Source organism: Protopterus annectens, chromosome 10.part0 (genome assembly GCF_019279795.1).
Source record: "Protopterus annectens isolate FY-2018-M chromosome 10.part0, PAN1.0, whole genome shotgun sequence".
Lineage (NCBI taxonomy): Eukaryota > Metazoa > Chordata > Ceratodontiformes > Protopteridae > Protopterus > Protopterus annectens.
The window spans coordinates 1,657,152,646-1,657,180,516 of NC_056744.1; the positions used below are offsets into that span (position 1 = coordinate 1,657,152,646).

Genomic DNA, 27,871 nt, shown 5'->3' on the forward strand with positions numbered 1-27,871 from the left:
GGGACCCTGTAATATCTGTCCAGCTTGGAAGGGGCCGGAGGAAGAGAATCAGGAGCAGTACAGGCATCATTATATGCATCATCAACAACTGTTAGTACTGGCAGAATGGCTAAAGGCCTATGCTGTGGTAAGTGTAAAAAAGTCCTTCGCCTTTTCCTTGAATCTGAAAAATCCTGGCCCTGCCATTGGAAGTGTTCCCTCATAGCATGCAATGTTTCCCCAAAGGAAAATTCTTCAGGAGGAGAAGCAGAAGGAATGGAGTCTTCTGCATTAGAATCCTCATAAGGAGAATATGGGCCTTCGTGAGGGTCTGAAAGGTCTGAGTCATGCGAGGAATAATCTGTAGACACAGGTTCCGGGGGTTCAGTCCTAGGCCTCTTGTCTGGAGGGGGCTGAGAGGCCCTGTCTGGGTGAGGTTGGGATCCTCTGATCAAAGAAATGAGATCCTCAGCCAGGCTGAGTATTTGGGAACTAGAGGTAGGCCTATGTGAAGGTGTTTTGGCAGGCAAGGCCTTAGAAGATTTAGCTGCCTTAGCCCTGGCAAAAGCCTTGATAGACATGGAAGCAGGGGGCTAGCAGCCCCACGTGCAGGGGTAGTTATGTCTAAAGGAATAGTGTCTGATAAATCCTGGGTGGCTGCTTCTGTAGCAGTAAATTCAGTAGCAGATTCAGCCATGCTCTGTGAGGCCTCGGCTATCGGAAGCATGCTTTCGGCCGAAGGAAGAACCGGGGGCTCGGTTTCAGCCGAAACAGAGACATTCGCGGTTGGCCTAACCGTGGTTTCAGCCGAAACCGCTGACCGCGAATGTCGGTCCTTTTCCTTGCGCTTTTTAGCTAATTGAGTAGTCGGAGTCTCCGACGGCATTTTGTATGCAAAAGCGGAACCAAAACCTCCTCTGCAAACTCCGACCGACATCTAAGTGTCCGTCGGTTGAAAGAAGCACAGGCTAGACAAGCTGATACGTCGTTGTCTGGGCCTAAGCAAGGAAGGCAGTAAGAGTGGAAATCCTTATGAGGTATTTGTTTCCCACAAGTTAAACAATTATTTACTTTGTCTGACATCGGCTGAGGCAAGAAAGTGTCCCCAATGGGGTACTTAGCTTTTTAGAAGTCTTCGGTAGTAGAAATCTCTGGATCTGACCAACCGGCACTTGCGAACAGCTTCTGCTTCGGGCACCGCGCGGCAACAAAGACTGGGGAAAATGGCGTCGGCTGATGCCTTTATACCCAATAAACAGCAGCTATGATGTCGGGTGGAGTGCGACATCAGCCGAGGCCAGACCCAGACTTTGGAATCCGGCCGACCGAAGGGCTGCCTGAGGGCAGGACAACCCATATGTTAGGACTGCAGATGCATCCTTGAAGGACATCTGGGAATTTGGAAAAGAAAAGCACATGGCTTCTTAAGAGACACCCTGATATCAGCTTGGAGGTGAACAACAGCAGCTCATTTTACAGCTCATGACAGTTGTTGGAATCTGTGCTGCAATTTGTTTTATGCTGCTGGAATGTGGAATATGCAAAAATTGTCATCATACTCGTTTATTTTCTTTACTATTATTTTATTTATTTATTTTTTTTTTTTTTAACTCCAGTGTCAGAAAACAGGGACATAAAGTGTCAAAGTGAGCAGGAATGTTAAGACATCCATCTGCTGCTTTTCTTTAAATGTAACTTGATCTGAATGTTAAGTCAGTTGGACCCCCATAAGTGGCCGTTGTACTGTGGGTGCATTTTGTTTCCTGTAGCGATGTTGTATTTCTTTATTTTTTTGGAGTAATCAAACATTGCTCTAAAAAATAAATAAGTGCCTCTACTAGCATGGCACCCTAGGAGGTTGCCTAGTTCACCTATGTGTAAAGCCAGCCTTAGTGAAGGTCAAATGTCATTCGGCTCTACTCTGAAGAAATATTAACCCTTTGATGTACTCTCATATTCTTCTCAAATGAGCTATGCAGTTTTAAATTATCCACAAAAAAAGAAGGGAGATGTCATTTGACAAGCATGCTTTCCTGGAGTCAAGTTGTAACCACAGCCTAATCTGTCAGATAAAGTGCTTAATGGGTTGGAAGCGAGACAAAACAGCGAAGGCAGTAAAAAGCATCGCCCTGAAATACACTTTACTGAATACTGTATTTATACTTCGGAAAGTAAACTACATTGCATTGTTTCCCAGTGAATGATATGCAATTTATCCTCATATGGTACATTTTAAAGATCTGTATGATCTATGAATGTGGAATATTGCCATTTTTTGTAACATGCTCCCTTTTTTCTAGCTCTCAATAAAGGGTTTGTTTTGTAACAGCTGATTGTTGGTTCCACGTATTATTACGTTTGTCATGATTTTCATGACTGAATTTCTAAATGACTTTAAACTCAACAGCAGTTTCTATATAGAATGTTCATGCTGCCTGAAGGCAAGGTACAAGTCAACATTTCTTAGGATGGCTTGCAGGTCAGTGTTTCAGAAGTATAGTGTTCATCAATAACCATGTTAGCATCTGTTTAAGGTATGCATACGTTTTTTTTTTTTTTTTTAATTTTTATTTTTTGGTAACCAAAGTCTAAGTTATGGTGCAAATTTTTCATACCATTAGCCAGAAGCCGATTACAGCACCACGGGCTGCACTTTTCTATTAAGGAACTTTTCCCATGTGTTAATATTTAGTAAAAACATCAAGAAAGACCTAGCAAAGCTAAAGTCTTCACTGTGGAATACCTTAAAGCTCCTGTAATGGAGGTATATGGGACATATGCAAATGACCTATTAAGGGCATACCTTGTTCAGCTACACTATTTCTAAATGCCCATGACATTGTTTTAGTCTTTACTGGTATGTTCAGGACAATAAAGTTAAACCTCACTAGCTGTACATGCCATGTTTTGTCCTTTTTCTGAGCTCATCAATACAGCATAAGTGGACTGTTTGTTCATACTTCATGTCAATAACAAAAAGGCGATTGCAAAAAAGAAAAAAAAAATTATTGGACACCATGGCACAGCATGGAACATTTTACTGCAAAAATGCACTCACTAGAATGTAAAAAACAAAGATACTAACATGTTTTCTCCATCAGTTTCTTCAGGTAAAATTTAGAAACAAGCCCACCGAAACTCATTTAAATAGTAATGTAAGTCACAGAACCCACACACATAAATATACTTAGATACAATTAATTTAAATGCACATCAGAAGAGGCAATGTTTTGAACTCATTTTCTTCAAGAAAGGTTGACAGATAACATTGCATTTACATTACGTGGTTGGGCAGCAGTTCTTTTAATGCATTTTCTTCAGAAAAGTTCATAAAATCACATCGTTGTAAATTCACATTCAGACACTTTTTAAACAGTCATCTGTATTCATAATATGTTAAACAAGTGCATTATTTTTATTCTTATTTAAAATGTCATTTATATGTACTTGCGTACGTTCTTTTAGTTGTCGATTACGTTTCGCTGTAAAGAATGCTGTGCATTACTCAGTACTTTAATTCAGTGATTGCAAAACATCATACATAACATCCAAACCAAATAAAAAGTCACACTGACATTCAGAAGCTATGTAGTTGAAAACCTTAGGAGGCAATTTGCATATATCCCATGGGCCTCCATTACAGGAAGTTTAATGGATTCCACAGTGAAGATTTCAGCTTTACTGAGTCTTCCTTGGAGATTTTACAATGTGGTTTGTGCAACCTTTTCATCTTTGGTTTTTATGTTATCACTTCTTAAGGTTTCTTTTCCTTCATTTATTTATGGAACATTTTGTGTTAACTTCAACAGGATATCTTTTTCTCCAGAATTTAACATTTTTTTTAATTTTGGGTGGTTTCAATATTGTTGTTTTCTTTCACAGTTTCCTATGAAATTTTCTAGTTCCTCAATGGTTTGCTTGTTGTGCACTTTTTTATATTTCTCTGTATACCTTCTCCAGTCTTTTGCTTACAATATTTTTATCGTTAAAAAACAAATTATTTATCTACAGTTTGAACTGCATTGCTAGACGTCAATGCAGATCTGTGTATTGAGTTCTGATGGCTATTCAGGTGCTCTTTCCGTGCAAAGCACTTACTGCATTCAGCACATTTATACGGTTTACTCCCTGTATGACAGTTCTGATGGCGTTTCAAGTGTTCCTTTCGAGCAAAGCACTTACTGCAGTCAGCACATTTATATGTTTTACTCCTTGTGTGACAGTTCTGATGACATATTAAGTGTTCCTTAACTGCAAAGAATTTATTGCATTCATTACATTTATATGGTTTCTCTCTGTGAATTGCAAGATGCTTTCGAAGATTACGGAGATATGCAAAACATGTATTACATTCAGAGCATTTATACTGTTTAATGCCTGTGTGAGAGTTTTGATGGTCAATTAAATATACCTTTTGTTTAAAACACTTACCACATTCATCACATTTATATGGTCTATCCACTGTGTGACAGTTCTGATGTTGTTTTAGCAGTCCCTTGTTTGTAAAGCACTTATTGCATTCAGTGCATTTATATGGTTTTTCGCCTGTGTGTACAAACTGATGCGCCTGCAAACGACTGAGCCATCTGAAAGATTTACCGCACTGAGCACAATTATATTGTTTAGTCGGTGTGTGATAGCTCTGATGCTGTTTTAGCTGCCCCTTGCTTGCAAAGCACTTATCACATTCAGTACACTTATAGGGTTTCTGCCCCATGTGAAGAACCTGATGAAATTGAAAACTAGTGCGCCATATGAAAGACTTACCACACTGAGCACAATGATATCGTTTAGTTGCTGTGTGACAGTTCTGATGTTGTTTTAGCTGTCCCTTGCTTGGAAAGCACTTGCCACATTCTGCACATTTATATGGCTTCTCTTCCGTGTGAGAGGCTTGATGCAATTGAAAACTAGTGCGCCATATGAAAGCCTTTCCACACTGAGCACAGTGATATTGTTTAGTCGCCGTGTGACAGTTCTGATGTTGTTTCAGCTGCCCTTTGCTTGCAAAGCACTTATCACATTCAGTACATTTATATGGTCTCTTTCCGGTGTGAATGGTATAGTGATACTGAAGGCTACTAAGGCATGTGAAACACTTACTGCATTCAGTGCATTTATATGGTTTAGTCCACAGGCGAGGTCTCTGATGCATTTCTGGACTCTGCTGCACAGTAAAGCCTGTGGCACATTCAGTGTTCTTGCTGTAGTTAAGTTGTTTTACAGGGTTTACATGAAACTTGTTGAATCCCTTCAAAGGCTGAGCACACTGCTGCAGGTTTTCTGTTGGGTGATGCAATGAAGGTGTCCCATTGTCACATTCAGAGCTCTTGCTGTGGTCATGTCCTGTGTGAAGTTTGGGTACAGGAGTGGCACGAAGCTTCCTGTAGCCTTTAACAGGCTGAACACACTGCTGCAAGTTCTCTTTTGGGCGATGTAAGTGGGGTCTCCCAACTGATGAATGCCGATTGCAACCCGAACTGTAATCTGTATATCTGGTATCTAAAAAAAATATTACCCATTAATATTTTATTGCAACAATGAAACAAATGTGTCATTAGTTCTCATCACAATAACATGCATGTTCTGTTTAGCAACTTAATGTTCTAGATTTCTTTCTATAACATCTTAAGCTGTTATTAACACCACTGCTAAAATAAGGTCTCAATAGCAGACTCATCATTTATCAGAACTTGGTGTTGGTCAGGAGCTGTTTAGTGTACCCCAGTCACATACAAGTTACCTCCCGCAAATACCCTAAACAGAAAATGATGTGCTGCCTCTCAGTGCTGTAATATAGCCATGTGGCCAGCTTTTCTATCTTCTTTCTTCATGTTCACTTGTCCCTCCCTGCAGTCAGCTGGCTTCACATCTAGCTTCCCATGTTTACCGTTTTAGCTAGCTTGGGCATGTGCATCAGTTTGGTCACTCCTACTCCCCCCTTAAAGAAGTTGTGTTACAAGACTCTGTTTTCTCCAGTGAACTAGCTACATGCAGCTGATTTTACTGACTTTATAACAAATCCTGTCTATATGCTTACTGTCAAGCTTTGTTTTTGACACTTAAATAACTTTCTTATAATACCTAGTAAAGGCATAGATGTACAGCCTGATAGCTTGACCTGTGCCGACTCTCTAAGTCAAGATGACCAAATCACACAGCCACATTTTATACTGCTGAGCACCTAGCCCTGTCACGTTATGGAGTCTGTGATCCATATTATACTAGAGGATACTGCACACCAAATCTGATGCCAATTCTGTTGGTTTAGACCCCCCCAAAAAGGTGCCACCTAGACTCTGTGCTGCTGCCCACAACTCTGCTCAGTTTTGGTTGCACTTTGCTGGCATACCTCAAGTTCAATTGAGGAGGTTGGACTGAACCCAATGTTTTTTAATCCTTGAGATGCAAACGTACTACGTGGCTTGTTTTTAATTAATTCAATCAATGAAATAAAATAAAAATTAGACATTTGTGTTCTATGTTCAACATACTAGAACTAAAAATAATCAACCACAAACCTAAGCAAGTAACTCTTATGACTTAATCCAAACATTTGAAGGTAAAGTACAATTGCAAACTTTTTATACCTTTGTCAATGGCAAAATGAGAGATTTTTTTTTTTCTTAGATGCTGTCCTAGTTGCTTGGACATTAAACCACAGCCCATTAACTCTAGCCAGTATACTTTCACACATTACTTCTATTTGTTTTAAATTGCTTACTAATTTGCAAACCTTGAGGTCACTTATAATATAAAGGCTGTACAGCCCGGATCTTCACACCTCTACACACCCTCAGGCTATCTGTACTTGCCTTGCTTTCTGTAACCGCAATCAACCACCTTAGCCTTGCCGCCATTTACTAAAGTTATAATACTTGCCTGTGTGGTCACGTGTACTCAAGTGCTGGAAGTTGGTCACATGGGTGATGCCCCCATAAACAAACGTGGGAAAATGAGAACATAATACCATAATCTAGCATTATCTGTCTATCATTGCTGTTACTTACCAGTTAGAGTGGTTTGACTTTGTAATTAAAAAAAGTATTTAAGAATTATTCCATCTTTCTGGAGCGTGCAAACTACAAATATACTTTGTGTTGCAAGAGATTGAAGGCATTGCCAAGTAACTACATATGGAGTAAAAGACAAGTTAACATGATTTTTCTTTAAATAAAGCAGCAATTTATCTATTTAGTGAGATGACCAGTTAGACAAAAAATGTATTTTAATATTCTGCAGTCTTGTAAGTATCAGGAAGCCATGCCAGTATGACCTGCCCCATGTGACTCATTGTAGGCCAAGTGGAGAATGTGACAAGAGAGACATTTTACAATTCAACCGTTTTTTTTGGGTTCAGATGTAGCAGTTGGTAACATAGGTTCATAGTTTCATACTAGGCTATCTGCTCTAGGGCATTTATAAGCCTAGCCAGAGTTGTGTGGCTTTCACCACCCCTTAGGATGAAGAATACTATACCCACTAGTTTGCCGTGCCTCTGTCCAGCAGTGATACAGAGATGATCCCCAGGGTAAACCTACGATCTCCCATCCACTGGTCAAGATTCCTCTTGAACAGAGCCAGCGAGGTGCTCTGTCTCACATGGACCGGGATTCTGTTCCACAGCATAGGAAGTCTCTGGGTGAGGAATCTGTCCCTCCAGCACGTCCTATTTATATCCGTGTTGAGGTTTAAGTCTCTTGCTCTTGTGGCTCTGGTGGATTTGGATTTTTTGAGGTGGAGCATGTCCATTAATTCCGGGTTGGACATGGCCTTGTATGTCAGGCACAGGTCACCTCTGAGCAGACGGTATGCGACTGAATAGAGCTGGAGTTTCTTCAGTCTGGCAGCATATGGCATATTTTTGAGCCCCTTTATCCTTTTGGTGAGGAACTTTTGGGGTCTTTCCAATTGCTGCAGGTGTCGGGTAAGATACATTCCGAATGGGGCATTGTACTCAATCATTGGTCTGATAAGTGAAGAGTACAGGGGAACAATGACCTCCCTTGATCTGGATGTGAATCCCTTCATAATCAGGTGGGCAATGTAGAAGGTCCTCCTAACCACTTTGGCAATGTGAGTGTCAAAAGAAAGGTTACTGTCAACTTGGGTCCCCAGGTCCCTGATAACCTCTTCTGTGCTTAATGGATTGCCACCTATGTGGTAACTTGGGGTTACCTTGTTTTTACCAAAGGGTATGACTATACATTTTTGGCGTTTAGCTTAAGGCCATGGCTCTGGCACCAGTTATCCGTTTCTATGAGACCTCTCTGAAGGATATCTGTGCCTGATGGATTTTCAACTATGGCGCCCAGTTTGCAGTCATCTGCAAACTTTGTCAGCCGCAATCCTCCTATGTTTGCCTGCACTTCTGAAAAGTAGATGCCGAACAAGAGGGGGCCCAGGACTGAGCCCTGTGGGACACCGCTTGTGACCGGCTTGGAGTCTGACATGGCACCAGCAACTCTAACCCTTTGGGTTCTGTCCTTGAGCCAGTTTGTAACCCATCTTGTGACATATGGGTTTACATTTAAGCTGGTGAGCTTTTCTATGATACCCGAGTGGGGTATTGTGTCGAAAGCTTTTGCAAGGTCAAGGTAGGCTGTGTGAACTGCCTTACCCTCATCAATGGCCTTGGTGATTGTTTCAAAAAAGTCGACCAAGTTCAAGAGGCATGATCTGCCCTTGACAAAGCCGAATTGGGTAGGATCCAATGTCTGTAGGTCACCTATGTCTTTATTTATGAGTTCCATTATGATCCTCTCCATAGCTTTGCAGACCAGGCTTGTTAAGCTTATGGGGCGGTAATTACCAGGGTCCGTAGAAGCACCGCCTTTGTGGAGTGGGACCACAGTTGCCGCACGCCACTCTTTGGGCACGTATCCTGTGGTAAGGCTAAGATTAAACAGCAGCCTTATGTGTGGGTTTAGTTCCTCATTGAGTTCGTGTAGCACACAGCCGGGACACCATCCGGTCCCATTGATGCTGTGTTTTTAGCTTTAGAGAGAGCAGCTCTCACCTGAGCATTTGAGATGATTGGGAGGCTACACTCTGCTGGGATAGATATTTCTCCTTTTGGGGGGGAGGGAGGAGAATTTTCACTGAACCTGTCTGCCAGTACGTTTGCAATGTCTGTGGGTTCAGTGATTTTGTATCATTTTGGACTAATTCTGAGCATATCTGGGAGTTTCCACCCAGATTTCTAACATAGCTAAAGAAGGCCTTATGATTGTCTTTTGAGTCCTTGGCGATTTTTCTCTCAAAGTTGGCCTTGGATGATTTTATGAGTGATCGTAGTTTTTACTAGTATTGATCAGAGATGTCTTCCCTTTTAGGGATTTTGCTCTATCTTGTAGTAGCTTTCTCCTCTTGTTGTAAAGTTTGTTTATGGCTGGGGTCCACCAGATCGGGCGCTTGCCTTTGGTGGAAAGGGTCTTGATTTTATTTGGGATTGCTTGATCCATGCAATCCTGGAGGTGTTCGTAGAAAGCATTTGTAAGGGATTCAGCAGCGTGGGTTGTGGTTTCCAATGGCTCAGGGGCCTTGAAGGATACCACACCAGTCTTAAGAAGTGTGAAGTTGGCTTTTGAGAAGTTCTTCACTGTGGTCTTTTTTGTTGGGGGTGGGGGCGGGATGTGGATCTCCAGTGAGATTAGTTTATGGTCTGATCTCACCAATGAGGGATATACTTCCGGTGTGGAGCATTTTGTCCCTATGTTTGTGATGATCAGGTCTAATATATTTTCACCTCTTGTGGGAATGGTGACAAGTTGTTCCATAGCATTTGAGTTTATGAACTCCAGGAACCTTTGGGCTAGGGTATTGGGGCTTGAGTAATGTTCCCAGATTATGTTTGGGTTGTTGAAGTCACCCAATATGATGGTGTTTGGAGAGACATTTATACTCTCCAGTGTCTTCAGGAAGGCTGTGTGGGGTTCCTGAGTTTGAGAGGGTGGCCTGTAACATGCTACAAACTGTAGAGCAGTTTTGCCTATGGTTAATTGTACCTGAATGGTCTCTGATGCGTTGTGAGTTGCCACCAACCTGGAGGTGTGGGTATCCTTGATGAATATGGATACACCCCCTCCTTTTGTGGTACGGTCCGGGTTTTGGGGCCGGAACGCATGATATGAGGTAAAACCTGATGGTGCCGGGGTGCTCTCAGGAGCCTTGAACCAGGTTTCAGTCACAGCACAGACATCAATGTTCTCCATACTGAGAAGGGCTTCGAGGGCGTGCATCTTGAGATTTAGACTTCTGGCATTGAGCAGCATTACCCTTAGTTTTTTTCCATTATTGTTTTCTAGGGCGGTGGGTTTAGAATTTGAGCCTTGTCTAAAAAAGGCACTATGGGCGTGGCAAGAGCCTTTGCCAATATCCGGAAACCCAGGGGTGACAGGTGCAAGCCGTCCCTTGCGAAGCAGCGTGGCTTGTCAAGCATGTCATTCCAGGCAGACAGGCATTGGATCCCCTTAGAATGACACCAGAAATTAAGCCAATTATTAAAACTGATCATTTTGTCTCTGTATTGTGGCATCTTTCTTGGTGAAGGTAGGATACTGCTCAGGGTCAGGGTCATACCAGCCTGGGCTACATAATCTGAGAGCTCCTTTATGTCTCTTTTCATGTAGTCCAGGGAGGTACATCTCAGGTCATTCACACCGGCATGGACAATGACTGAGTCATACTTGTACTTGCTGTGGAGTGACCTGAGTGCCTGTGTTATGTAGCGGATTCTAGCGCCCGACAGGCAGCTTACTGTGACCCTCTCCTTGTTCAGTCTGGTGAGTGGGACGTCAGTGTGTCTGACTATGGAGTCACCTATGACAAGTGTGTCTGGCATTGTGTTTGGCCTTAAGGGCTGTGACTGATTTGCACACCGACTTTGTGATTTATGTGTTGCTTGTGTTATGTCATGAGGTGGCAGTTGTTTGGGTGTCTGCTTTGGAGGCCTCTGCTGTTTTGGTAGATTTTTGATCAGTGCCTCCGAGTATGTCTTTGTGTGTTTATGTGTTTGATTTGTAGTTGTGATAGTTCTATGTGAGACTGGGTTTATGGTGTATTTGGTTACCTTCTCCTCCTGTCTGGTTTTGCCAGTCCTGAGTTGAGAGAGCTCAGCCTCCAGTTTGGCTATATAGTTGCATCTCTCGCAAGTATTTGTGTTTTGTGGGAGGAGGAGAGGGTTGTCTGTGTACATGAGGCAATTGTAACATTGCCTCAATATTCCCAGATTCACCAGCTGAGCAGGAGAGGACGCTAGCAACTGACCCTTTGACATACTAGAAGAAATGAAAAAGTTTGCTGTGTAACTGTGTCAGAAAGGACCTATAGGGAAGTGGGTACTCAAGGGGGTTTTAAGCTAGTGAAGTACTTTGTATAATATAGAAGTGCTTTACCTGACTAAAAAATGCTTTAGGAACAAGTGCTGAGCTTTACAGATAGAGAATAGACTGTTTAGATTACAAGTAGAGCAGTTCTAAGGGAAAAAATGAAGAGCAGACTTTACGGAGCCAGAAATACTTTAACTTTGTTTAACCGGCGCTGCCCAATGGTGCTCTAGTGGCAACTCCGCGCTAAATGCAGAAAAGGCAATAAGTCAGTAGTACAGGCTAGCACACTTTAGTGGGCAGCCAAACAATTAAATTAAACAGCAAACAAACACTTTTCGACTTGAATTAGACTAATTTCGACTAAAATGTACTTTTAAGTGCAGATAATAAAAAATGCAGTAAATAACTATGAAAACAGTTAAAGCTTGCTCTAGGTAAGCAGTACAAGGTAAAACAAATATAAAAAAACAGCAGGATACTTAATCAGGAAAGCAGTCGCTTTTTTCAGTTCTCTGTAGCCAAGAAGACTCAACAGGACCACGTGGAGCTGTGTCTGAGCAAGTCTGAGCTACCTGGTTTGGATGCTGTAGAGCTTCTGTAGCTATTTATGAAAGCATATGGCCATATTTTTCATTAAGCAGCTACGATTTGGGCTTTTTTCTGCCTTAAATGTATCTTAAATCTTCCAGGAGTTATACAGTTATAATTTTATGCAAAAATGTCTAATGTGGAAGGCCTTATTGGTGACTTTCTGTTATTATCAGTCACAGTGCTACATATTTATCTCCCACTATTACACTTTTATAAATACGCACATACATATAAATACAAATATATATATATATATATATATATATATATATATAGACAGATATAGATATTAATGTGCGTGTTTTTGTTTTTTTAATTCTCTCCCACTTTTCTGGTCACATTTCATTCACATGAGTGTTTTATTTCAGATACTGTGGTTCTGCTGAACAGGTAAAGTAAAGCTTACTTGTTCAATTTCAATAATTCTTTGTGGTTCATCTCTTACTGACATTATGTATTAGGGGGAGGGTGGCCTAATGGTTAAGGTGTTTGCCTGACAAACACAAGGTGCAGGGTTTTAGTCTCACAAGGGATAATTGGCTAGGCTTAAAATGGCTCGCAAGGACAGTTAGCCTAGTACTAATCTATGAACATATGAACCTATGTTTGCTGATATGAATGCACTGATCCTTCCTAGTTTGGTCCATAACCTTCAACATATTTACCTTTTATGTTATGACCTGCGCCATATACATTTGTATATGTCCTGTAATATGACTCACATTTATATTAAAACTATTTGTAAAAGTTGTGCTTGATAGTACATAGAGGATTATGATCGGATCTCCAATCATAACCTGCTTATTTTGTGTTAAGAGGTAAATGTTGGCATCCATGTTGAGAACGCAGAACTCAACTAAGCTGTCTGGTAAGAGAAGTTTTATATGAATTTGTATTTTATACCCCTGTTTTTCACTGTTTATAGGAATGAATGGAGAGCTTGTAGACAAGAAGATTTACCCTGATTTACATTTTGTTGTTTTACCTTTAATTTTCACTGTTTTTGTTAGAAAGGGAATTGTTTTAGACAGGCAAACTGCAGACATCTTAAGGGACCTAGACAGCTATAAATTTACACAAACTACAGACAGGCGTACCTAAACGATCCAATTTTGGTTTGTGATTTATTGATCTTTATTGTTAAAAAGAAGAATGTGACTGCGAGTGATGTAAAGAAATTTCAGCTTCTGTGTAACTTTCAGAAGTTGTACTGTCTGAGCAACAACTTTACTGTGCTTAATTTAACATTTAGCTGTATATTGTTTGTGCTACTTTTCTCACAGAAATTGATTAAAGTTTTTTGAATTCTGTCCTAATTTAGATTATTCTTTTCTTTTATTAGTTTTATTAATTTACAACCGAATATGGATTCCTTAAATGCGTATGCAATTAACGATTTGCTAATGCACCAATAGCTTGTACAGTGTAATAAATGCTATATAATTATGGGCATCCGTGTTCAGACAGGAAGGTGCGTATCTGTCAAGATCAGGGAAGAGAATTTTTGCAGCAGATATTTTGCAATATTTGACAAACAAAAGGCAAAATTTTTGCCAGACTGAAAATTTAACAGTTTACAGATAGCAACATTTGATGCATCTCTGATGGCCGTTAATGCTAGAAGCATTAATAATATTTTTTAATTGGAACATTTATTACATTCCCAAAAGACTGATGTTACTGTTTGTGAGACATGGTTAGAGAACAATAACTGGAAACCAGTTTTGTCAGGGTATAAATGTTTTTACTGTAAGAGACATTCTAACCAGAAATCTGGTTGGGTCTTATGATAGGGATTAAAGTTAGCTATGAGACCGGTGATCATTACATGTTCAATGACAACACCAATACTACAGATTGTGTAACGGGGACAATAAAGTGTTAAGACTGCAAAAGTCAAGTGCTGATGACTTAGAGGAATACATATATTTCTTACATGAAACACAGGAGGCAAGAATAATAGTGTTTGGGGACAAATTTACCAGAAACAGACTGGAATAATATAGATTCAACAAAATTATTAAGTAAATTACTCACGTTTGTTCAGGAACAACAACTGCTTCAGATTGTAAACAAAACTACAAGGGAACAGAAAGTACAGTTTTGTACCTACCATAAATGTAGATGTTAGAGTGTTCACCCTGCTGCAGTTATCACACTTGGGTTATCCTGCCGTCAGGCGGTCCCGCAGTCGGCCCGAATTCCAAAGTCTTGGTCCGGCGTCGGTTGCTGTCGCTTCTTCCCTGACATCAGTGCGCCAGGTGTATATAAGAGGCATCCAACATCATTTTCTTCAGTTTTTCTTGCCCCAGATGTCAGTTGCCCCCCCAAAAGGAGGTCACTACATAGTATCAAAAAATAAGTGAAGCACAAACAAAGCATACTTCCAGCTATAAGCAAATACACCACAAAGGTTGTATCAGATAAAAAGGCATAGAAAGGTTTCAGCTAGATTAGAGGGGATGGAGGGAGGGTAACCTGGACTACAGCAGGGCTAACAGTCGAACATCTACATTTATGGTAGGTACAAAACTGTACTATGTTCATCGTGTTACCCTGCTGCAGTCATCACACTTGGGTAGAATCCCAAAGCTAAGGATGGGAGGTGGAATCAAACAGGGTTAGAGGAGGCTAGTAGGCCCTGCAAAACTGCAGTGGCGAAGCCAGCTCTAGTCTTAGAGTATAGTGGTAAGTGATAGTGTTTGGTGAAAGTGTGCACTGAACTCCAAGTTGCAGCTTCCAGAATATCCTTGGTTGGCACCCCCCTGAGGAAGGCTGTAGATGTAGCTGCTGCCCTGGTGGACTGGGGCCTTATGCTAGCAGGAACTGGTTTTCCATGATGGGTGTAGCAAAAACGTATGCAATGTCCTATCCATTTTGAAATGGTCTGTTTTGAGATAGCCTTTCCTTGTGATGCTGTAGCATAGGATACAAAGAGCTGGTCAGATTTTCTGAAAGCCTTAGTTTTATCCAAGTAGTAACGTAGTTGTCTGTGAATGTCCAAGGAGTGCAGGAGTCTTTCACCTTTGTTCTGTGGATTTGGGAAAAAGTGGGTAAATGGATGGTTTGATTTAGAGCCACACTGGTAACCACCTTTGGCATAAAGGAGGGGTTAGTTCATAGAGATACTCTGTCTTGATGAAAAATGAAGAAAGGCTCCACTGACATTAGTGCCTGTAGCTCTGAAACTCTTCTGGCTGAAGTAACTGCTAGCAGCAGGGCAGTTTTCCATGATATAAACTTTAAATCAGCTGAGAAAGCTGGCTCAAAAGGTGGAAGCGTAAGCTTTTCCAGAACAAAATTGAGGTCCCAAGTTGGCGTTGGTGCTCTCCTGGGAGGCCTTATGTCTTTGGCCCCTCTGAGGTACTGCCTTAGGAGTGGATGTGAAAATAAGGGAGGATCCATGTTGTAGTGATCTGAAATAGCTGAGGTGTGGATTTTAATAGATGAAAAGGAAAGTCCTTTGTGTAACATCTCAGTCAAATATTGTAGAATCTGTGGTATGTCCGGCTCAAGGGGATTTTGACCTTTAGCTTGGTTCCAGGCGCAAAATCTTTTCCATTAGTCCGAGTAGGCTTTCCTGGTGCTGGGCCTCCTGGCCTCCAGAATGACATCCATAACAGCTTGTGAAAGAGGAGCTGGCTGGTTGTTTAGGTGATTTGCCATGCAGCCAGATTTAAGGTCTTGAGCTGGCTGTGTAGAATCTGACTGTCTTGCTGTGTGAGCAGATGAGGAATTTGTGGTAAAATCCATGGTGGGCCGTGGGCCAAGTTCCTTAGTAGTGGGTACCAGTGCTGGCGTGGCCAGTCTGGGGCAATGAGTATCATTTGTGGTCTCTCCATTCTGACTTTCAGCAGCACCTTTGTTAGAAGGGGCAGTGGAGGGAAGGCATATACTGTCAACATTTTCCAACTGAATGAGAGTGCGTCCACTTTCCAAGCTTGATGGTGGAATGTCCTTGTGCAAAAATTTGGTAGCTGAAACTTTTGGGGGTTGGCAAACAGGTCTATGTCTGGGCACCCCCATTTCTGAGTTATCATTGCAAATACTTGTGGATCCAGTTTCCACTCGTGGGGATCCATGATGTTCCTGCTTAGGTCGTCTGCCAAAGTGTTCTTTCTTCCTGGCAGGAATTGTGCTTATAATTGAACTTGGTAAGTCAATGCTGTGTTCCACAAGGTCATTGCTTGCCTGCATAGAGGGTAGGAGTGTGTACCCCCTTGCTTATGTATCACATTACTGTGGTATTGTCTGTCCTTATAATAAGTTGTCCTGGATGTAAGAGATCCTTGAAGGCTGTCGGAGCATTCTGTACAGCTAGCATTTCTTTTTGATTGACGTGCAGATATCTTTGATCTGCAGTCCATCTGCCTTGAACGCACTGTCCTGCCATGTGTGCCCCCCAGGTGTAGTCCGATGCATCTGTTGTCATAGTTTGCCTGGCTGGGGGTAAGGTGAAAGGCTGACCCTTGTTGAGGTGACATGCCTGTGACCACCATAGAAACTCCTGCTGAAGGCAGGGAATGAGAGGTATAATTGTTTCCAAGCTGTGGCTGTGTTGAGTCCATACGCTTTTCAGGTACCACTGTAATTTCCTCATATGCAGTTTTGCAAATGGTATTAATAGTATGCAAGATGCTATGAATCCCAAGGCCTGCAGAATTTTTCTTGCAGGGAGTTAGGTTTTTGTTGCCATTATTCTGAAGTATTGAGTTAGCTGTAGTTGCTTGTCTTGTGTGAGATAAGCCATCTGGGCCGTTGTATTGAAGCTGGCACCCAGGAATGTCATGTTCTGTGAGGGCACTAGTTTTGATTTCTTTTTGTTTACTGTGTACCCTAGGCAACTTAGAAGGTGTTTGACAAACGCCAGATGTAAGAGAATGTCCTTGCTTTCTGCTTGGATGAGGCAGTCATCCAGGTATGGGTATATTTGAATTCCTCTTTGTCTGCAGTATGCGATTACTGGTGCCAGGCATTTTGTGAAGACCCTGGGCACAGTAGATAAGCCAAAGGGCAGTGCAGAAAATTGGTAATGGGTTGAACCTGCAATGAAACGGAGGTATCTTCTGCAATTTTGTCTGATAGGGACATGCAGGTATGCCTCCTTGAGGTCCAACGTTACGAGCCAAGCCTTCTTGCCCAACATGGGAAGAAGTTGCTGTAGTGTTAGCATCTTGAATTTGGGTACTTGCAAGTAGGTGTTTAAAATTGAAAGGTCCAGAATGGGTTTCCATGCACTGTCCTTTCTGGGGACTAGAAAGAGCCTTAAGTAAAATCCTTGGCCTCGCTCCTTTGTAGGTACCAGTTGAATGGCTCCATGAGAGCTGCAATTTGTTTTTGTGCCTCTGTCCATTGATTTTGTGGCAGGTTTGGCATTCCTTTTATCATTGGCAAGGTGTGGAAATGGAATCTGTACCCTTGTGAGATAATGTCTAGGACCCATTTGTCCTTTGTGATGATGAGCCAGTTGTCTGCAAAAAGTGCTAATTTTCCTCCCAAGGGTGCTGCCAAGAGAGTTTTGCTTGGCAGTTTGAGGGTTAAGTCATTGTGTTTGTCTTCTAGTAATATGAGGCCTGTCTTCTCCTCCCTTCTGTGTTGCAGTTCCCCATTGGCGAGGTTTGTAAGGGATTTGTGCTTGACCTCTGCCCCTTGGACGTCTGTATTTACCCCTCTGTGGTCTGTCAGAAGCTGGAAAGGACCAATTGTTTGTTGGCCAATTTCTGCTGAAGTGAGGGGGTTGTACCTGTAAAAAATCTTTGACTGTCTGCATAGACTTTGCCTTATCCTCCATTTTCTTTAAAACCTCTTCTACTTTAACACCAAATGAAACATCCTGCTGTAAAGGTGCATCTAGTAATTTTGCTTTAACATGATCCGGCAGAGTCTGTTCCTTTAACCAAGCATGCCTACGTATGACAGACCCAGTAACAGCTGCTCTACAGGAAGCTTCCAAGGAATCAAATCCACACTGTAAAGTATGTTTGCCCACATGTTCAGCTGCATACAACATATCCTGCATTTCCTTAAATTCAGACTGTTGAGAGTGTGTGCTCATCTTTTGTTTTAATTGAGATATTAGGAATTGCTGATATTTCAGCATGTGAAATTGACAATTTAATGCTCTCATAGCTAGAGTAGCTGAGGTGTAAATTTTCTTCCCCCACCTATCTAGTGCCCTGGAGTCCCTTTCAGAGGGCACAGAGTTTTTTGCCATAGAAGCCTTAGCCCCTTTGAGACCCTGGGAGATTGTCTCTGGGTCAGCAACAGGGCTTTTGTAAAGGAATTTGTGAGAGTCAGGCACTCTATAATATCTGTCTGGTTTGGCTGCAGCAGGAGGCAGAGAATCTGGATTTAGACTAGATTCTAAGTAAACATCATCCACAATGTCTAAAACTGGAGGGATAGCAAGTGTCTGTGCTGGGGAAGTAAAAGAAACTCTCGGAGCCTTTTCTTTGAGTCGGAGTAGTCCTGACCTTCCCAGTGGAAATGTTCCCTCATGGTATGTAAGGTTTCCCCAAAAGAATAGTCTTCAGGGGGAGATGCTGAGGGAATGGAATCTTCAGCATCAGAATCTTCATAAGGGAGAAAGGAGTAATCCTGTTCCTCAGAGGAATCTGAGGAAATAGAAACTTGATCAGAGGAAGCATAATCCTCCTCTTGTCTTGGCCTTTTGTCTGGGGGGGTTGGGAACCCCTGATCAGAATGATCAAATCTTCAGCCATCTTAAGCATCTGTTTCTTAGGCATGGGGCCTTGAACTGGAGACTGATGTACAGTCTTTGTAGGTTTTAAAGGAGTCTTAAGCTTAGCATAAGATTTTATGGTGAGAGTAGTCGGTCTAAAGACACCTTCTGAAACCGAAGGCGTTTCCACAGCACCGGCTTCTCCTTCTGCAATGGTGTCGGTAGGGGCTAAAGAAAATGGCTGCGTCGGCCTAGTACTCTCTGCTACAGAATACAATGCGGTCTGGGGTTCCAATTCTGCGGTCGCCAGGGGCTGCGTAGGCACCTCACTGAGGCCTCGGAGTTTGGTTCGGATCTAGGATGCCTGTCTTTATCTTTGCATTTTTTATGTACGCCGGTAGTCGGTTGCTCCGACGGCATAGTATAATTAAATTTCCTGCTGTAGTGTCAAGCAAAATCAAAGCGTCGCTTTATGGTTCGCTTATTGAACCTAGCACAAAACCGACAACCAGTGACGTCGTGGTCTGGGCCTAGGCAAGGTATACAATAAGAATGAAAGTCCTTATGAGGTATTTGCTTCCCACAAGAAATACAATTGTTAACTTTTTCTGACATCGGACTGAGGCAAGAAAAGGTTCCCCAATGGGGTACTTAGCTTTGAAGACTTCGGACTGAAACTCTATTCAAAAATCTCAGGTGTTGGCCGACCGGCACTTGCGAACTGCTTCTGCTTCGGGCACCGCGTAGCAAGAAAGACTGAAGAAAATGGCGTTGGATGCCTCTTATATACCCCTGGCACACTGACGTCAGGGAAGAAGTGACAGCAACCGATGCCGGACCAAGACTTTGGAATTCGGGCCGACTGCGGGACGGCCTGACGGCAGGATAACCCAAGTGTGATGACTGCAGCAGGGTAACACGATGAACATCCTGGGATTCCACCAGTGTCCCTGCTGGACAGGGTCATCAGGTGCTGACTTGTCTAAACATGGGCTAAACTCTTGGCTAGGCTTGTAAGGGCCTCAACAGCCTAGTAATCTATGATCCTATGAACATACTAGACATTGTTTGTGTTCCTAAAGAAATTACTGTTACTTCATGTCAAGTTTTACCACCATTGATGTGCAGTGTTCAAGGAGTTATAAAGGTTAATGTGTTGCTAGTGAATTCTGCCAAACTGAAATCTAAAGCAATACACAGAAGATTAATTACAGATTATATGGAATCAAAACAGTCACTATGTAAAACTAATGGGGATGCATTCAGTGGAAAAACTGCAGAGTTTTCAAACAAATTGTTTGCAAAAATCAAAAAAAAATGTTTAACATCAAGATCTAGCCAGACTTTCATAAGAACAAGATACCTGATTAAGATGAAAGACAAAAACAGAAGACATGGATAAGCGTTTAAACTACAACTTTGAAAACTGAAATAAACAAGCTTGACACACAGATTAAGCAGAGTCCGAGACAAAATCAAGGAAAAAGAAGAAAATGTATATACAGATATTGAGCATAATAGGAAACCATTTTATTGATACATAAGATGAGGAAGGAGTAAAGACATACAAACTGATAAATTGTGAGTAGATTATAAAATTTATTCTCAGACAAAAGATTATATATATATTTCTAAAACCTTATGCAAAACAGTTTGGCTCCACAAAGGGGATGATATCTTGTCCTAGTTCCACAAAGGGGATGATAACTTGTCCTAGTTCCATCCAGGTAAACTTAGATACTGAAATCAAATTAGATTATATTGACAAAGAACTATGCAAACTGGATCCAAATAAAGCAACTTGAGAACACTTCAGCAATAACTTACAGTACCATTATATCTATTACTTACTAGGTTGTATAAATATAGGACATTCCTCAAGATTATAGACATGCACTTATCAAACTTGTCTTTAAGGGAAAAGGGCAGTAGGAGAAACCTGCATTTATAAAGACCCTTAGGTCTACTTTCACGATGTAAAAAAATAACAGAGAAGGTAACATTGGATAAGTTATCAGAACTAGAAAGGATGGGACTTGAAACCATACATCAGCATGCATATGTTGAAAATAGATATATTACACCTGTAACTTGATGTTATATAACAATATAATAAGAGCTATAAATGAAAAATTGTGCTGCTACAATTTATATAGATTTAACTTCAGCATTCAATTACCATAACTAGATAGTAATGGGTCTATATCAGGTAATCGAACTTTTAAAAGTTTGAACACCATACGGTCGAGAATATATGGTCGAACTCTTAAAAAGTTAGAAAATGAAATTAAAAAAAAACCTACCTACCTACCCACTCTTTAAATATACCAACTCCAAGATCGCAATACAGTGCAGACAATGGAAAACTTCCATTGCTGCACTGTATGGGGATCTCCATTGAAACGTTCAAACTTTTAAAAGTTCGATCATATGGTGTTGACCATATGACGTTCAAACTTTTAAAAGTTCGACAAAGTGATAGGAACCCGGTTTTAATGTACTCTTAATAAGATGGATAGCTGCATGGCTTACAAATAGGACATGGAAAGCATCATACAGCAAGTGGACAGATGAAATTCTCGGTTACAGTCAGCATGTCCCACAGGGCTCTGTCCTAGGCTCTTATTTGTTTATATTGCATCTTTCAGACCTAACTTTTTTATCCGAGGGGTTCTACAGTCTATATGTAGATGACCTAAAATTGGTTAAACTGATTAAACATGTTACAGATAAGGCATATCTGCAAAATAACTTGACTAAATTGACCATTTGGGCACAGGAGAATAATATTTATTTATTTATTTATATTTGTTGACCGGGAGTGTCCAACTGGACGTAGGTCCATTTTCAGCTGAGGCCTGGGGAGAAAAGCTCCACAGTTAAAATAAACAAGGCAGTAGTTGCATTGGATTACATAGCGATTAACAATTCACATAGCAATTACTTACAACATATTTACAGATGAAGAACATAGTACATCAGTAGACAAGTGGAATCTTTATCTGTGAAGTACATAACAGACATTAACAAATGTTAAAATAAGAAGTTCCTGCTGTACAAGTACTAGGCTTATGAGCATCTGAGCTTGCTATAATCAAGGTAGTTAGTGGAGTGGAAAGAAAGGTAGTGGTTGGATGGGGTGGGTGATATTAGAGTGAGAGTTGCAAGGGCATATCCAGCATGTTTTTAGGTGCACTTTTAGTAAAGTTTTGAAGTGGGTGCATGATGATACGGAGGTAATTGTGGGTGGGAGGGAGTTCCATAATTTGGCTATGGTGCAAGAGAATAGTGCTTCACCAGCAGAGTTATTGGCTTTAGTGATCTGCAAGTGATATTTGTTGCTGGATCTTAGTGGTCTGGTGGTGCGATAGGGTTGGAGTAGATTCTGGAGGGATGGGACATTTAGTGGATGGTTTACTAGTTTGTGGGCGAGTGAGAGTTGATACCACTGCAGGAGGTGAGGGGGTTCAAGCCAGTCCAGTTCAGCAAGTGAGAAACAGTGATGACTATGGTAGGATGCCCCTGTGGCGAATTTGGCAATTTTGTTGTAGCAGGTCTCTAGCTTGTTTAGATCGCATTGCCTTAGGTTGGTATATATTAGAGAGGCATAAAGTAGGGTGGAAATAAGGTGGGAATTTGCTATTGAAATCTTTGCTGCTTTGGTGAGAAGATGGTTATTTCTGTATAACACTCCTAGTTTTTTGTGGACTTTTTTTATGGTCATGGATATGTGAATGTCAAATTTTAGTTTATTGTCTATTTCCACTCCTAGCAATTTGGTGTGTTCAGTTGGGTATATAGTGGTGTTGCCTTTTGCTGCGATGTTAAAGTGAGAGTTGTTTTGAGTATGTTTGGTGGGTTGGAAGATGAGTAGTTTAGTTTTGTTTGGGTTGAGTATTAATTGGGCATCGGATAACCAAGTTTTAACAGAGGAAAAGGCTTCCTGTGTGACTTTTTGCAGTTTGGGTAGGGGCTGGGCTGAGCAGATGATGGTCGAGTCATCTGCGTATTGTATGAGTGTGCCATGTGTGGTGGCAGAGGCTAGATTATTTGTGAAAACAGAGAAGAGTAGGGGTCCAAGGATGGATCCTTGGGGAACCCCTATGGAGACAGGTAGTTGGGGAGATATGTCATTCTGCCATACAACGGATTGTTGGCGGTCAGACAGGTAACTCTGAAACCAGTTGGTGACTGATTGTGAGAAGGATAGGTTATTGAGGACAGAGATAAGTTGTTTGTGTGGGACCATGTCAAATGCTTTAGATAGGTCTAGGAAAGTAGCAGAGGAGAGATAGCTATTGTTTTTATGCTGAAGGATAGTGTTAGTAAAGGAGAGTAAGGCAGTGGTGGTGCTATGGTCTAAATATGCTGATAAATACATCAAAAACTAAGCATATGAAATCTGGAGACAAATTGAAAGGTGAACATTTAATAGAGCACACAATGACTGAAACTGTAGATTCATTTAAAGGACCTGGGTATACGAGTAGATCCAGGTTTGTGTTTCCCTAATCATATTAGCCAATCAGTAAATGATAGTTATAGAACTATAGGGTTGTATAAAATATTTATAAAGTCTAGGAACTTAGAAATGAAGAAGTCATGGTTTGTTATTTACTTTAGACCCAAATCTGAGTATGGTATACTAGGGAAACCTTACAAGAAAAGGGGTAGGAGTAAACCAGAAATTGTACAGTGGAAATATACCAAGATTATCCATGAATGTGAAAATTTAAGGTATTATGAAAGATTAAAATATCTGAACTTGTAAAGTGTCTCATACAGATATTTAAAAGGAAACCTTATTCAGGTATAGGGGCATTTAGACACCACTACCTCTGGGAATGTTTGGGGTTATCAAAAAGCAGTAGAGAATCATCAGATAACGTATGTAGAAGATTCTATAGGAATGAGAAGTGTACTAACTGGTTGTCTGAGAGAACAGCTGATAAATCATAGCACCATGCACTACCAAGTGATTATGAGCCCAGTGTTCAGTACACCAGTATGGACTATAGCAATTTATAGTTCTGAATCTCTATTGCCATTCACATACAAATTTACAGCAGTTGCTGAGAATGCATTTTTTGAAATGTGCTCTGGGGCACCTCGGACACAACTGTAGCAGGATGTCAAGCAGTATCATTCAGCCTGAGAGTGCTGCCAGTGCCTTTTTTTTTTGACAGGATGCCTTACCAAGTAGTTACATGCAGCCACTTGCTAAGGCTATTGAGGACAGTACACACCTAAACTGCCTTACTTCAATGTCCTGTGCTCTGCAGTTCTGACTGCCTGTGACTCAAAGACTAAAGTCAGTTGATCAGAGTTCATTACCATTTCATGACAAAGAGGGAATCTGGTGCTGTGCAAGTTCTGACTGGTCAGAGCGTGCCAGCACCATGTACGGGGTGCGACAAAGTTTTGTGTAGCAGCAGGTTTCTCAGCAGCACACAGAACTCCGATACTGGTAGGGATTTTTCTGTCATACAACAGAGGTGGTGGTAGGGAATTAGGTGCTCACAGCACCACTGAAATGCTTAGTTCTGCCTGCTGAGCAATATGCTAGTAAAGGAAAGGAATCCCTACAGCCAGAAATGCTACAAAATCTGTTTATATGCCACTGGTATCCAATAGTTTAGACTGTGGGATCAAACACATAAGTGTGCTGTAGGGTCTGTGAACTACATATGACTGGGGGGGGGGGTCAGCAGCATAAGTAACCGTGCTTAGAGTGCTATTCATGTACAATGAAGCATGACTCCATGTACAGCCCTGCTTCACTGCACTAGTAGTGTTACGACTTGCAAAGGGATTCATGCGTCACTCTATGGTGCACAAAGCCCTACAATGCAGCAAATAGGGACACAAGTGTTGGCTGCAGATGTCCTAACCTTCAAAATTTGATCTGTGTAGTGCTGTTTACATTCAGCGTTCCTGGAATTATTCCTTGTACTGATGGTCGTTTTCCATGTTTGTCTGACTCAAGGCTCGAATCATGGCTGAAATGTATCCTTGTCCTAGTTTACTGCCCAGTTCAAGGAGGATGACAGTGAGTGGCAGACATTAGTTTAAACTATCCTTCAGGAGAGGTGGTTGTGCTGGCTATAATATTAGCACTGGTAAAATCTAATTTCTAATTAGTATGACTGTTTTAGTTACTTTTTCTGAAACAAGCAGAACAGAATAGTATAAAAGTAAAACATTAAATACGGTAAAGTAATAAATGTATAAATGGCAAAATAATAAGCTATACTTAACCCAAGTGATGCATAATCACCTGCCACTAACGTCACTGCCTTCTGCATGCCGATCTCTCCCCCTCTGAACAGTTGACTCAAGGTGCATCTTTGAAACAGTAGTCAGTCTGTAGTGTATTAATGACATGCAGAGCCATAATTGGCTCACCTAGTGACTGCGCCACTCCCATGAACTCGAGCCTCTCCCCTTCAGCTCTCAGAGTAAAGAGAAAAAAAAAAAACAAAGCGCTAAACTCAAGTGCCTTTCAGTACCAACATTTCAGTACAGAAAAAAATGCAGCACTCTCCAACACCCCCATTAACACTTTGTTCCCAGAGCAATTGTCCCCTTTGTCCCACCTTTGCTACACTACTGGTGATATCTGCCTCCTCTGGTTTCAGTGTCAGATGACTAGGTGTCATCCAATAAGAAGTAAATTAAATGAATGCATATTTGTAAGAGTTAGTAATGCTCTTATACTGGGCCAAGTTCAGTGAAAATCCTTACTTCACAACTGTCCATGCAGTCTAAAACCTGACTTTGTTTTGATTTTGCTCAAAAATCGAAAAAAGTAGTTCTGTCAGCAATGTCTGTATCTTCTACATAACCATCAACTCTTAGTTCAATGCCAAACTGCCAATGTGATTAGCTTGATTATTTAAAAATAACACAGAAACTACAGCGGTATAAAGTAAACAATATAATAGTAGATGTTCAAATGATCACTGCTGCACTGACCTCAACTATATGGTGTTGTAGCCTGCTAAGGATAAAATGGATAAATGTCCATCAGTCGAAGACCAAACATCGAATGGTGTGCATCACTGAACATGCTGCTCATCGAGCGGTTCTGACTAAGGTCACATTAATGTAGGGATAAGGAAATTTGCCCTTTCCCCACTGTAGTGCAATCTTGGAGTTGGTATATATAATTAGCGGGGGGTGTAGGGAGCACAGACCCCCACATGAGGAGGTTTTGATGAATGGCATTTATGATATAATGCCGTTCAATGCTTTTATCCCTCGATGAATAACCACAGACCTGGATAAAACAGCTGGCCAGCTTCCAAAGCTTCAGGCACCTTCCATGAGCCCAAATCATCAGTCAGCTTGACATGAGCTGAAGAAAAACAGAGCGCGTTTTTTGGCCTCAAGCCATTGAGAGAGGGATGCTACAGCCTCAAAGCTAGGAAAGATTTACACACACACACACACACACACACACACACACACACACACACACACACACACACACACACACACACACACACATTGGAGGGAATAGCTAGTGTAGCAGGTATCATTCAAACATCTACTATTATGGTAAGTTTACTTACACAGCTGTACTATGTCCATCATTATGATCACTGCTGCAGTAGCCTTTGTAGTACGGGCAGGTTACCATAGCTGAGACTAAATGGAAGGAGGAAGGATGAGGGCCCAGCAGCCCCTTGAGAATGGTCCAAGAAAACCCCGTCCTAGAACTGGTGAAGGAAACCAGTTTATACTGCTTTGTAAAGGTATGCACATAGGATCAAGTTGCTGCTTCTAGAATATTTCAGGAATCCAGCCGTTTTCAAATAAAAATACAGATGAAGTCAAGACCCTGGTAGAATGAGCCTTGACCCTGTCTGGAATTCACCTTGTTGCCATGGATAACAAAAGGTAGTAACATGAGACAGCCATTTGGAAATAGTCTGCTTTGACACAAGTTGTTCTTTTTACCTTTACAAGAAATGAAAAGCTGACCAGAGTTCCTAAAAGATTGTGTTCTGTCAATACAATAACTCAAGTTGTCCGAGGACACCGAAAGGCAAGGAGTACCTTTCCTACCTTGTTTTGGGGTTCTGGAAAGAAGACAGGAAGCTAGATAGTTTGGCTCAAGGTAAATTTGAATACCACTGTAAGCATCAAAGGAAGACAGTTTTCAAGGGAAACATACCTTTGTAGAAGATGGGATAAGGCTGATCCACCATAACAGATTGCAATGCAGATACACATTCCTCTGACCTCTGCAAGAACAACAGTTTCCTCATTAATAACCTCAAGTCAGCCTGATGAGCTGTTTCAAATGGAGCAAGAGTCAGTTTTTTTTCCAAGAGCTCTTGGATTATGTAGCCCAGGCGGGTACAACCCTAGCCCTGAGCAGCATCCTACCACTACCCACAGTACAAGCTGAAAATTACTGATTTCAACAATTGGCTAAGTTTCTGGTGTCATTCTAAGGGGATCAGTATCTGTCTGCCTGGGATGACATGGCTGACAGACCTCGATGCTTTGCCAGAGATGGCCTGCATCTGTCACCCCTGGGCTTTCAGATACTGGCCAAGGCTCTTGTCACCCGTACAGTGCCTTTTTTAGGAGGTGTTCCAAAGACCAAATTACCACCGTAACAGCTATAAATGCAATCTGAGGGTCATGTTGCTCAATGCTAGAAGTCTAAATCTCAAAATGCACTCACTCGAAGCACTCCTTAAAATGGAGAACATCGACATGTGTGCTGTAACGGAGGCCTGGTTCAAGGCAGCAGAAAGCACCCCTGCACTACAAGGCTAGAACTCATTCCACACCTATCGGTCACAAAACTTGGACCGAAGCTCCAAAGGTAGTGGTGTTTCCATATTCATAAAGGATATGCACACCTCCAGACTGGTTGCCCAACATAATGCATCAGAGATACTTCAGGTGCAGGTAACATTGGTAAGACTGTGATTCAGGTCGTAGCCTGTTACAGGTCCCCAACCATGTCCCAAGACACTTGCTCCACATTCCTAAGCACCCTGGAGAATATTAGGGTCCACTCTAACACACTCATACTGAGTGACTTCAACTACCCCTTCATTATCTGTTAAAACTACTCCTGTACCAATACACTTGCCCAATGTTTCTTGGAATTCATTAATTCCAATGCCCTGGACCAGCTCGTTCTTACTCCCACTAGAGGTAGCAACATCCTTGACCTGGTCATTACTAACATGGGTGATCATTGCTCTACACCAGTAGTCAACTCCTCCCTGGTTAGATCCAACCACAAACTAATCACAAACTAATC

At 41.5% G+C, this 27,871-nt stretch overlaps 1 protein-coding gene across 1 annotated transcript in view; it reads right to left on the reverse strand.

Moving 5' to 3' along the window:
- Positions 1 to 1,339: 1,339 nt before the first annotated feature.
- The window catches only part of LOC122813866 (zinc finger protein 431-like), a 149,061-nt gene continuing 122,529 nt past the window's right edge, over positions 1,340 to 27,871 (reverse strand). The window contains exon 5 of the mRNA XM_044086405.1: positions 1,340 to 5,481. Coding sequence (XP_043942340.1) covers positions 3,977 to 5,481 — 1,505 coding nt within the window. The 3' untranslated portion in view covers positions 1,340 to 3,976. The remainder of the gene's footprint in view (positions 5,482 to 27,871) is intronic.